The 12,392-nt window shown below is 41.9% G+C and overlaps 1 protein-coding gene across 5 annotated transcripts in view; it reads right to left on the bottom strand.

Moving 5' to 3' along the window:
• Positions 1-336: 336 nt before the first annotated feature.
• The window catches only part of ARNT2 (aryl hydrocarbon receptor nuclear translocator 2), a 149,708-nt gene continuing 137,652 nt past the window's right edge, over positions 337-12,392 (bottom strand). For 3 of the 5 annotated variants that reach the window (XM_039491847.1, XM_039491845.1, XM_039491846.1), the window contains 2 exons: positions 7,790-7,926; positions 5,214-5,312 (listed from right to left, as the gene is read on the bottom strand). In XM_039491847.1, coding sequence (XP_039347781.1) covers positions 5,214-5,312; positions 7,790-7,926 — 236 coding nt within the window. Of the gene's footprint in view, positions 5,313-7,789; positions 7,927-12,392 lie in introns of those variants that run through there. The other 2 variants (XM_039491844.1, XR_005585543.1) reach the window with 2 other exon arrangements.

Raw genomic sequence — 12,392 nt, 5'->3', positions numbered from 1 at the left:
TTCATAAAGAGAATAGCCAATAAGAGACTGAAGTATGTATACACACGAAGGGCTGGATTCATTTCACACTGGTGCTGGGTCCCTTGCAATAGAAAGTCCTCTCTGAAGGTTGCAGCAGCTTAAATAGAACAGGTTGAAAAATGTAGTTTTTGGCCAATATTTATGTAAGGAAGACATGCTTAAGTCTTCTCGATCTAGGATTATGAAATGTGTTTCTATACTGAGCATTACAAAACCAAGATCTGGTTTGTAGGCATGAATATCAAAACTCCGGATGTATCATAACCTTCTGTTTGTGCCAGCAGTGTATCCCAATTACTTATATAATGACGTAAATTAATAACAGCTCATGACATGTTTATTGTAATGAAATTTAAAAAGTCAGTTATTAGATATACATACACACAACTGATTTCGTAACTGTTAGTCATAAATATAGAACATTCAGAAGTACAAAATACACTTTATCCACAGCACAAATTCACAGCAATATAAAGAGTTTAAACAGATAAGTAACCAAGTGCCTAAGTTGACAACAGAAGCCTTTTTTTTTTTTTTTGGCATTTATTATCTTTAAAAAAAGATTATGACTCTAAGCAAACTGGTCCGTAGCCACGCAGCTGTCAACCCATGAAAACGTGCTCAAGTTTGGAGTAGGAGGAGCGTGCCCCCACAAACGTCATGGTACGTCCTCCCTTCCCCCCCTCCTTTTCCCTATTTTGGAATCCATTCCCCCCTCTCTCCACAATTGGCGACAGTGAAAACTGGGGCTACCGTACAATCACCTATATCCCAATTTGAGCACTGCTATGAATGAAAATATCTGACCTAAAAATTAACCCACTGGATACCTTGCAAACCAACTAACCAAAGAGCAACAGCAGTATGACACCGATAAGGCATTAATGATTAAGTGGCTGTATTACTCTCGAAAAAGAGTACCGCCGCCTATGTATAAAAATATATGTTATAGCAATTGGGTAAATCCAACACTATATAACACTGTGCCAAAAGTAATTAGGAGTTAAAAAAGGCAGTACTGCAAAAAGTATTTACAGTTTCAGACTGGGCTTCACGAAAAAGAAGGCAACAAAGCTAGTTATGGACACATCTGGTTAAAGTATAATTGTAGGCACTGTCAGTAGTGCCTTTAACAAGTTATGCAATACAATCATTCCTGTAAAATACTTAATGTCAGGAAACAGGCTTGATTATATGAACGAGTAAGTAAATGCCTCAGCATACGAAAATGGTCCCAGTCTATAAGCTTATTCACTGAAGTAACTTACTCAGCTTGTTACATTATCATTTGTAGCTTCTTGCACACTTGATTTAAGAAGCTTGAGTTCTGTATTCTGTATTTCACACTGATTTCAGAAACACTGTGTCTGCAATAAAATCTGATCAGAAAACACACGTCTGCAGGTAGAACAAAATCTGCATGTAAAATCTGCAAGCTCTGCAAGCTGGCAGCTGACCTACCACAGGCGTTATGCTAACTGCACAAATAAAAAAAGACAGTTTTAAAATGCACTTAGCAACTTCAGTCATTATACATGTAAGTTGTTTTATTACCATCAAGATACACAACAAAGAATATAGCTTAACTGATCCTAAAACAGTCTTTGCTGCCACAAGAATTAGAATGAGAAAGATACAGTATTTCAAAAGAGCCAGCCAGTGGCATGGAGGCGGCCCATACTATAGATGAGCACTAGTGAATGCTGGACTTGCCTATTCACTTGGTCTCAGGAATAAGGTTGCCAACCATAATGCTCCTTAAGAACTCCCTTCTTGCTGGCGTGAAACTAACAGCACCCTCAGAAAAGATCACCCACATCTTCCCTTGCAACGTAGGGAAAAGCAATGTCAAGATACTGTGGGTGGGATCAGCTGGAGGGGAGCTCGGGAGAATGGAGAAACAGGGAGAAAGCGTTGTATTCCGCTATCCTGGGCCGAACAGGGGCACACTATGGCCCAAAGTGAAGTGGGTGAAAGCCTTGCACTTTTCTAGACTGGCCTTTAAAAATTTTATTAAAGTGAATATTTAAAATGAAATATACACAAGTTGAGAGGGAAGGTACTGTACATCTGGGGTCAGGCTTGGGTTAGGGGGGGTTACAGGAATTACTACAGTAATTCCCTTTCGTGGCCACAAGGATGGGGAGGAAGAAGACAAGAAACAGACCTAGCACTGATGCCTTGGGCACACTGGCTTCAAACTAGTAATACTGTATTTTAAAAAAATAGACATGCTTGAATCTCTTTTAACAAAGCACTTTGAACTGTACTACCGAATACTGACTGATGAGCCTACTTCTACACATCGATAGTATAAAAAGACAGTGATATGTAGAGAAACTTTTCTGGGCTGGAAAAGCCAGTTTTCATAAACACATTATTTTAGACTGAATTCAGGAACAACAAGTAACGTATACATACACGCAGAACCACCAGGCAGGTAGACTGCAACATAGAAACCCCAATTTCCAATCCATTTTTCACTTGACAGAAATCCTCATTTAAAATTTTTTAAAAATACTGAATGTATCATGTCCAGTGCATTGTATAAAGAGCTATACATTGCCGGGCCACTCCCTTCTTCCCCCATTGTTAGATCTGTCACAGAATCAGGATCATCTCCTTCTCCTTTTACTATCATTCCCTATTGCACAGATGTCTCACCTCACCCACATAGCCATGTGTAGAATACAGGCATCTTTTATGGAGGGGGTGAGTGAATTCAACGAATATGCTCACTACAGGGAGCAGAGCTTTTCTGGTCTAACTCACCGATCAGTTCTTTGTCCATGTAGTGTGTGTGAGATGGGAGTGAATGGCAGCAGAGGCAGCTTCAAGAGAATCAATATCCAGGTATTAAAATAAATATAGTTTAAGTGCCTGGTTTCCTCAGCATTCCCCTCATCCCCTGGGGAAGGAGAAGAGGGAAGGAGAAGAGGTTCCCATTTTTAAAACAGGATGACTCTGCTGAGACAAGTACAGTCCAGAGATTTGGGGCCTCTGCAGTTCTTTATCTAGCTTTGAACTAGATTCAGTTTTCATTAAAAAACACAAGCAAAAAACACACATACACAAGGCATCCCTCCAGTGGCACACAGGGCTGGGGACTGGTCCTGGAGAATGAAGCGAGGAGACAAACGGCAGGCAAGACTCTCACTGAACACTGAAGATCACTTACCCTACTGTGTGACGTGCCAGAAAGCAGAGTAGGGCGAGAAAAGCCCCAGTCACATGATTAGGGTTGGGAGCAGTGTCTCTGTGGCCTGCTAGCTTTCGTCTGACAGCCTGTGGAAGTCTCTCTGCATGAGACCCACCTGGCCAGAGCAGGCCATGAGTTAGGGAGATGGCTGCTCTCCATGGCATCATCCACCCAAGGAACCCCCTCTGATTACACATGTAAGACAATGCTGACACAGTGTATGCCAATAGTCCTCCCTGCTGGAAGACACCTCTGAATTCAGAGGTAGCTTCAAGTAGCCAGGCAATGGCAGCATGTGGGCCGGCAATGTGTGGAGACACCAGGCCTCTTGGTGGGTGGCCCTGGCTTCTTTTAGGTGTCCAGAGATTTGCGTGGATCCCAGGGCATCCACAGGTTTAGGCAGCTGGACCCTCTCCCCCCTTTTCAAGGGGGCTGGGCTGGGCTGCAACCTACAAAGAATTTCAAAGAAGCTCAGCAAGTGGGAATGATGAGTTTCTTGTCCAGGGGTGATTTTTCCCCCCAAGCAGGTACTATTTGGCCCTAAATCTTCATTTTAGATCAGATCTCTGTAACTCAACTGATGTGATAAAATAAATAAAGGAACAAAAATTCTAGAAGTTTCTGATGGATATTCCAGGCAGAAAGACTCAGAGCATGCACCTTTCTGGATGACCTGAGTCTCCAAAATGCCCAGGGAACTGAAACCCTTATATAGTGGGTTTAAACGGAAGTAGGTAGATGCTCAGCAGTTTAGCATGCAAGTGAAAATTCAAGTTAACGCCACAGTGTTTTTGGCAGACAGTGGCTTGACTGGTTGGTTCCAATTACAAATTAGTTTTAACAATATTGTTTGGCACATGAAACAAACTAGCTCACTGCTCTCAGGAAATGAGCCTAGATGACTCTGTTGTAACAGAGCACCTCTTTTAACTGTTAAAATGTAATGTTGCACAACAGATAAAGGGGTTCACAGATAGGAAATGCTGCTGGTGCTGAAACAGTATTCTTGATATGTTGTACAGTAATTTTATAAAAGGATCTTTTGGGGGGATGCAATAATAGAAGGCAAAAAATAAAATAAAACCAGGTAGTGAGAAAATTATAGAAATATAGGTCTCACTTAATAAATTCAGTGAAAAAAAGAACAGCTTGCGTAAGTAAATATATGGCATAAATCAGAATGACCAGAATTAACCAATTAGTGTTATTTCTAAGTAAAGCGATGCAGAATCCTACAATATCTAAGTTCTGCAATACATTGTCACCCCTTTCGGTATACTCTGGAATGGATCCATTTTATATGTTAAAAAAAACCCAACAACAACAACAAAAAAACAACCCCTACCAATACAGGAAATCACATCATACAGCACAAGATATACATACAGTACTAAAATGTACACATATTCAAGTTTAACTGGGTTAAGAGAGGGGAAAAAAGGTGCTGAATCTTCTGGTCAGAGAGGACTATATTATGCTGTATAATCTCACATTCAAACTGACCTAAAAATCTCAAGAATCGAAGAAATCAGAATACTGAGTCTGTTTTCAGAGATTTAAGATCAAAGCAAGGCATTGAAACTGAACAATAGACCCTGTAACTGGACGTTACCTTACCTTTTCTCTGTTAGTCTTTGCTACTTCATTACCTATTTTAAATTTACCATTCAAAGGGAGCATTAGGAATTGTTCACATTCAAATATTTAGGACTCAGAGATTTTTCACAATCAAAGTTTTTCATCTCTGAGGTAGATGACAAGAAAATACAAAATGGATCTGTCAATGACCACCACCGAGTGGTGTAACTTCTTCATCAGCACTCACACACCGGAAGGGAGAGAGAGCAAACTCCTACATCACTATCCAAAATATGAGAAACAAGACGTCTTGTTAGTAGATTCTACGGTAATGCAATACAGGAAAAGCAGAGCCAAAACCACACCAAAATGGTTTTGTTGAACTTCATTTCACAGGGTTTGTCTGCGTTGTAAATTACTCAGAAAATGGTGGAAACATGCCCAAATCAGCAAAATCTTCAATGTTGTAATTGCCAGTGCCCTGTGTCGGATCGCCCGGCATAGGCAGCATGTCCTGTATAAGGAAAATCAAAGTGAAGTGTCACTTTATATGCTATCGAGAGACAAACATTTTTTTGTTCATCTTTTTAGCTTAAGACCAGAAAAGGCCAAAGACTGGAAAAATAAAGTGAAACTCACCCCATGCAGACGGCAAGCCTGAGCCCTCTGCACTGTTTAAGTCTCACTTCATTCTCTTTCAAGGGCTGAACCAGGACTTAAGCAGCGTGTAGGCTTTGTGCTGGCCTCTGCACAGGTCTGACTGTCCCCCATACTGCACATTCTTTACTGAGCTAAACATACACCATTTGTTACAGAGGTGATAATATGCTAAGATACTGGATCAGCCACTGCTGAGAGACAATCATAGCACCTACTGCGAAGATGCCATTTGGAGTAGCAGTTGCTTCCTGGTGGCTGTTGACAGCAACAAGTTAAACATTTCAAACCAAAACAGAGAGTACACACAAAGGCATGTGCTGCTTTGCCTTTCCCGATGACGCTTCCTCAGCATAGTAGCATGCATCCCTTGATGAAACCAAGGCATGAAGGGTTTTAACATGCGTTTGTGGGGTCTGTCTACATGTCTCAGTTATTCTTCAGTGTGGCGTGAAGGAAAATCAACTAAAGGCCTTTATGCAGAGGATGGGAGTGCGTGCTGTGGAACAGAAAGACTCACTAGTGTTCTGAGACCCTTCTGAGAAGGGCAGAGCACCCTCATCCCTCACTGAAGTCAATGGAAGTTGCAGAAGCTCAACACTGCTAAGGAGGTGTTCAGCCCTCCACAGGCTCATCATCTTTCCGCCCTTCACACAACTTAGCCAGCCAAGGAACTGATGAGCAAGCAGGGGCCATTAAGCATCATGTGATTTGTGTGTCTCTTAATATGACTGAGCCCCTTTTAATCTGGATCATGCACCTTTTCTGACGTGCTATGCTGGGCACATTGGAGGGAGTCTCGCCATCAGAGTTCTGTTGTTATGTAGCTGGTACCAGCACACATTTGTGGAGGATCCACTTCCTCCTGAACAGCATTCTGTAAGCAGGGGCTACGTTTATTCTGACTGCACCTCCACTGAAGAATGCTGGAGGTCTTTCCTCCAGGTCAATGAGCCTCCTTGTATTTCAGAAAAGGGAGTGGAAGTCGATAGCATTTCTCTGATATAAGAGGAGTTCATGGTAACTGCTCCCAAGTCTCCTGAGTCACATGTGGTCCCTTCAGGAGGCATAGGGAGTACTGAACTTCCTTTTTCCAGTCAGGGACAAAGCCTGGGAAAGAGGTATCCCCTGGTGGGAAAACGATCCCGCTGCCCTTTCAGCTCTTACAATAACAAGCTCTGGCAGAACTTGACTTTGCAGCAAGAGAGGGACCATAATAATACAAAATCTAAATAGCAAACAAGAAACATAATAACAAATTGTCCCAAAGCATCTGCCCTCAAGAGGATGAACTACCCACATCTAAGAGCACCATAATGAGGATTTACCCCAGGAGAGGGCAAACTTTAAATCTAACTGTGGACTCGCTGGATCCCTTAGAGTGGAAATAGATGATGGGATGGACTGAAGCACATTTCCCAGCTGCTTTGGCCAGCCCTGTGCTCCTGGCCAATGCTGCACTTGCCACCTTTGGGGCTCTTTCATCCCCCACTGTCACCCAGAGAAAGGAAAGTTGAAGCTGCCTTGTGCTGCTGAAATCTCCATCCCCTTTGGGGAATTTCTGCTGTTGAGGCCCTGTGCCAGAGATTACACTGGTGAAGGCCTTGCAATGAATCTGTCCCTTTTTGTTTACATGTGTCTTTCCCTTTTCCCTTGCATACAACTAGCCACCCTCCTCTTTTGTTGGTTGGGTTCTTGATCGAATTTAAATGATAAACAGATTATAAAGGGATAAAGGGCCATATCAGCCTATTTGCTTGTAAAGTGCCATGCTCATCTACCATGAAGAGTTATAACAGTAATTAATACTGCAAAATAACTAACGTAACTGAAGATGGTTATTTGCCACTCACATGGTTTCTCAATAGTTGGAACATTTAAAAAAAAATCTTTAGTCAGTGTCTTCTCTGAAGAAAGAGCCTACTATCCTCTCTGAATTCTCAAGCAGAATTAGACCGAAGTTTAACTGGCTGGATTTATAGATCTGGACCAGGGTATGAGGAGGGACTTCCAGCCAGGACTGTCTAACTACTGGTTTCTCCCTAAAATGCACAGCCCTTGTGCTGAGGAAGCAGGAAGAAGGAGAAAACATTTCAAAGCCCAGAAGTTCTTGTTCTCTGGCAGACAAAGTGCTTTGAGTTCTAGCAAAGACGATCCTAATCCCAGTGAACATCACTCTAAACCCCAGGGTAGCACATCTCAAACTGAAGGCTGGTGCTTGTCATGCACACTGTTTCCACACTGGCTCAGTTTGGCTAAGGTTGTTATTCGGGTAAGAAGACTTTCACTTTCCTGTGACAACTGCAGACACAATGAACCTTTGACTCTACTCACTTGGAAGACTTCAGTCTGACTGGGCTGCTGGTGAGAATGCTGGTCACTGCTTTGCTGATTATGATGCTGGCTTTGCCACTGGGACCAGACCTCCGAAGGTCTCCCTTGGAACTGTCCACTGCTTTGGCCACTCTCAGCTGAAAGATTCAGATTTACACAGACAGTTCCTTTAAAAGGCACATGAAGGTTTTTTGAGAACTTTGATGTTCAGAAGGAAACTTTATAGCACAAATACTCAGCAAGGACCAGTTCCGGTGGGAGTGAAGTCAAGGGGAGTTTTAACACTGATCTCAAGGGAGCATGATAATGACCAAAGAGAGCAAGGTGAATTACCGTGGCTGCACGGACACAACCAGGACAACATGCTTACTAATACTAAAGCACACAGTGAAATAACGAAGAATGTAATGAAACCTAATCTGGCCATGCCAGGGTTTTCCCCAGTCCTGCCTCTCTCTTTAATAGTGCGAGGAAGTACCGGCCATTTCACTTAAAAAACAGAATAGGCATTTTAATGCATTTCCTCTTTAATAAACTCTTGGATTAAGAGCTGGACCAGAAGGAGCACTGTCATCTGATGGATTATATAATTCAAAGGCAGCATGGCAGCACCCCATTTACCAAAATCTGTTGTTTCATGACCATTTAAATAGTAAGATAAACAGGTGCCGGCCTTGCTGCCTTATTTAAGTGTAAAAGTCATGTGTTTAGAATGCTGATTGGTGAGCTACTTTATCCTCCATTATTATAGGTGTAAATCAGCTATTAAATTCAGCGGCTCTAGTCTCAGAACTGCAGAATTGCTCTGTTCACATGCCAACGGTTCCCTAAGAGTGCGGGTCCACTTGGGTTTTGAAGGAATAAAGAGGTTTAATGTTAAGAAGACTAATGTTGTCATAATGATCATTTCAGGATTATGGATCTCTCTGCTGGTACTTAAACTGATACCACATTCTGCATTTGTCAGCTACTTTACCTACACCTTTTATGAGTATGTTCATAGATTATGTTTACCAACTGAAGTCAATTGGATTTCTCTTTGTACTTTGGTAGGCGGAATTTAGCCCTAAATATGTAAGATATCATCCAGGAGATTTTCCTTTTGTGTTGGAACCAACAAACTGGCTATCTGTGGAGTCTCTTTCCAAAATTTTCATCTTTCATAATATGTTGGAGAGTTTCTGGCTGCTGCTGCCAAACCAGGAAATGCAAAATTTAACATTATGCAGTGGTGTTGGAGCCACTGCTGACCCTCCCCACAGCCCAGCCCAGCACCAACGCTTTCCTCAGGCTGAGCTAGGGAAGGGAAAGTGCATCTCCAGTGAATTGCTCAGGAAAGTAACACAGGTGTTTATTTTCAGTAGTGGGTATTGTGTGTTTTGTTCTGTGAGTTAAAAATGTTTCTAGCACACCTGAAAACCATCCCCCCCCCAAACATTTCCCCTTTTTTTGCTTCTGTTTTTGCCTTTTTTCCTTCAGACACACAAATCCCAAATTTGGGGGTCACTGGTAGATCAGAACCACTGGGCAGCTTCCTAGGCACTACTGCAGAGGCACCCGGTTCTGCATGCCACATTGCGTTAGACTCCTGACAACCAGAAACCAAAATTTCCACACAGAAAAATGGAAAGAATGGCAAATGGAAGTAGCCAAAATGCCTGACTCCACAGTTTGTCATTACTCTATAATGTACAAGATCACAAATGCCTCCACTTTGACTCCAGTCTCTCTCTACTACCAGCTACAAACCCTGGTAGAAACGGTAAGCAGTTTCCCGGAAGACTGATGAACTGCAGTGACATGCTTCTGTCACATCTGGGCAGGAGAATTACTTCTCCCCTGCTGACATTACTGTTACAAATAATTCAGCTGACTCAGAAATCTTGCAGTCACACTATTGGTCACAACAAAGTTCATTTAAGTTACCCCTGAAAAGAAAGCTGCATCAGTTTTGCTCAGTACAATATGCCAAAATGTACTCAGTCAGGCAAATGAGCCTTTTGCTCAGCAAGACAGAGGTTAATAATAATATATGGAGATATACCTATCTCACAGAACTGGAAGGGACCCTGAAAGGTCATTGAGTCCAGCCCCCTGCCTTCACTAGCAGGATCAAGTACTGATTTTGCTCCAGATCCCTAGGTAGCCCCTTCAAGGATTGAACTCACAATCCTGGGTTTAACAGGCCAATGCTCAAACCACTGAGCTATCCCTCCCTCAGCAGAAGGTTCAGGCTGCTCCTTTCAGTAATAACAGTATTAATAGACTTCAAACTGATGGAGATTAGGAAATATTTCCCACCAGATGAACAGTCATTACCAAGTAGTTTGGGTCTCCAGTGCAGGTCTTATAAACAAATGTACAAAGCCCAATGGAATAAACTCAATGGGAAGTTAGCCATTTTGGTGTACATATCCCGCTGCATTGCTGCTGAGTCCAGGCCAGGCAGCATAATGCTAGTGCCTGAGGCCTAAGGAGTGAAAAGGGCTTGAAATGAAACTGGTCTAATTTCATTCACAGAGTTGAGTGAAAAGCAAAATGTGAATAAACTAGCATTAAGAGCAAAAAGAAAAATTAGTGTTTTAACATTCCACCTGTGGTAAGGGGAAAACGGCTACTCCTGCTTCCTGGCATATCTGCAAGGGGTAGACAATGTTAAGTTCAGTGCAATATGAGCCATTATTTTTATTTTGTTCCTCAAACAGTCAGAACATGGTGCTGAGGAAACAGGGTGGAACTTTCTTTAAACTCACTGCATTACAGGCTTGAGCCAAAGCCCACAGAAGTCAGTGGCAAGACCCCTTCACTGACTTCAGTAGGTTTTGGATCAGCTCCTAATGTAAACAAGGTACTGACTATGATCACCATGTGATTTAAAATCTTTTGCTTAGTGTGTATATAAAACTTTATATGACCTTGGCCAAGGACAGCTGAGTGCTTTTTCTTCACCTTTTGTTCCTGGCAGCCTACCTCACACTTCTGCAGCTAATTCACTGACTGTCCTGAACTATGGACATGTCATGCTGGATTTAGGAATGTTGCTGTTACATTTGCTGGCTGCAGAATTCCTTAACTTAAGCCTCAGCATCCATCCAAATTTTATATTCTCTCATTTCCACAGCTGACTACATACATTCTTGCAGGCAGATTATTATTGAGGCCATTGCTTTAGAAGGCCATAGGTAGAAGGGAATAGGGAAATGTTCGTATTTCATTTTTTTTGCTCTTCTTTCACTTACTGATTTTTTTTTCTGTTCAAGCGCTCCCTCAGGAACAGCCCGTACTAAAGGCATAACCTGAACAATTACTGAAGACACTGTGAACAGCACAATTATCCTTAACCATTCTACTTAACGATCCATGCAGTAATGTAAGCAGCTGTGGAGTTTCACACACTCCAAGTATGATTACGATGAAGTTCAAGTGAGGGCTTCCAGCCACCAATAACTACGTCTATAACATCGGGACTGAACCCGTGAACCTTGTGAAGGAAAGAGCATAAATCAGTGAACAATAACATTGCTGGATAGCTCCCCAACATATCAAAAAGTTGATTTTGCTGCGCTGTTGAGCAGTTCTAAAACACTCCTAACGTTTTTCATGCTGTAAAGGTGTACAGGGGCTGGTCCTTTCAAAGACACTGCTAATGCTACTCATGCTCCTGATACAGGATGTAAAATGTGCACTTGGATTTTTTCAGATTTAATTTTTTACAAAGCATAAAATACATGTGAGGCCTGACTACCAGCACGCATGATTACAGGCTGCATTCCCATCTTAAAATTACAGACATAGAGCCTTGCAGGCATTCTATAACAGGTAGCATATCGTACAACAATGGAGTGAGATTTGAGAAAGGACTGGCATTAATATCTTGACTCATTCTTTTTTATTTGTCTTTAAATATAAAGACACCAATTCTGTCTTCCATCTGTGTCATGCAACTCCACTGACTGGATATAAACATAGCTTTGATCGATGACTAAATGTACAATAAAGTGCTTCTAATTCTCCATGTACAGGACCATTCCATTATAATAAAAAATAATCAAACTGCAACAGGTACAGAGAAGGGCTAGTAGGATGATCAGGGGATTGGAGAGTCTCTCTCATGATAGGAGATTAGAGCTGGGCTTGTTTAGCTGAGCAAAATGAAGGCTGAGAGGGGATACAATTGCTCTCTATAAATATACTGGAGTAAGCACCAAGCAGGGACAAGAGCTATCTCAGCTAAACAACGACGTTGGCACAAGAATAAAGAGGTGTACCTGGCCATAAGTGAATTTCGGTAGAAATTAGAAGGTTACTAACCATCAGAGTAGTGATATTCTGGAACCATCTCTCAATAGGTGAGTGGAGGCAAGAAACCTAACTGGTTTTAAGATGGAGCTTGCTCAGTTTACGAATGGGTTTTATGATGCAGTTGCCTGTGAGGGTAGGGAGCTAGACTCGATGACCAAGGAGACTGCTTCCAGTTCTATGTTCTTAATTAGTAATTAAAACAACAACATAAAATTGTTGTTATTGAAATAGGGAAGGCTGCAATAAAGAAATCATACAAGTCCTTACCATACATTCTACACTATTTCATCTTCTTGGACTA

The sequence above is a fragment of the Mauremys reevesii genome, linkage group 10, assembly GCF_016161935.1.
Source record: "Mauremys reevesii isolate NIE-2019 linkage group 10, ASM1616193v1, whole genome shotgun sequence".
Lineage (NCBI taxonomy): Eukaryota > Metazoa > Chordata > Testudines > Geoemydidae > Mauremys > Mauremys reevesii.
The sequence above is the reverse complement of the archived record's forward strand: the minus strand, read 5'-3'. Positions and strand labels throughout refer to the sequence as shown.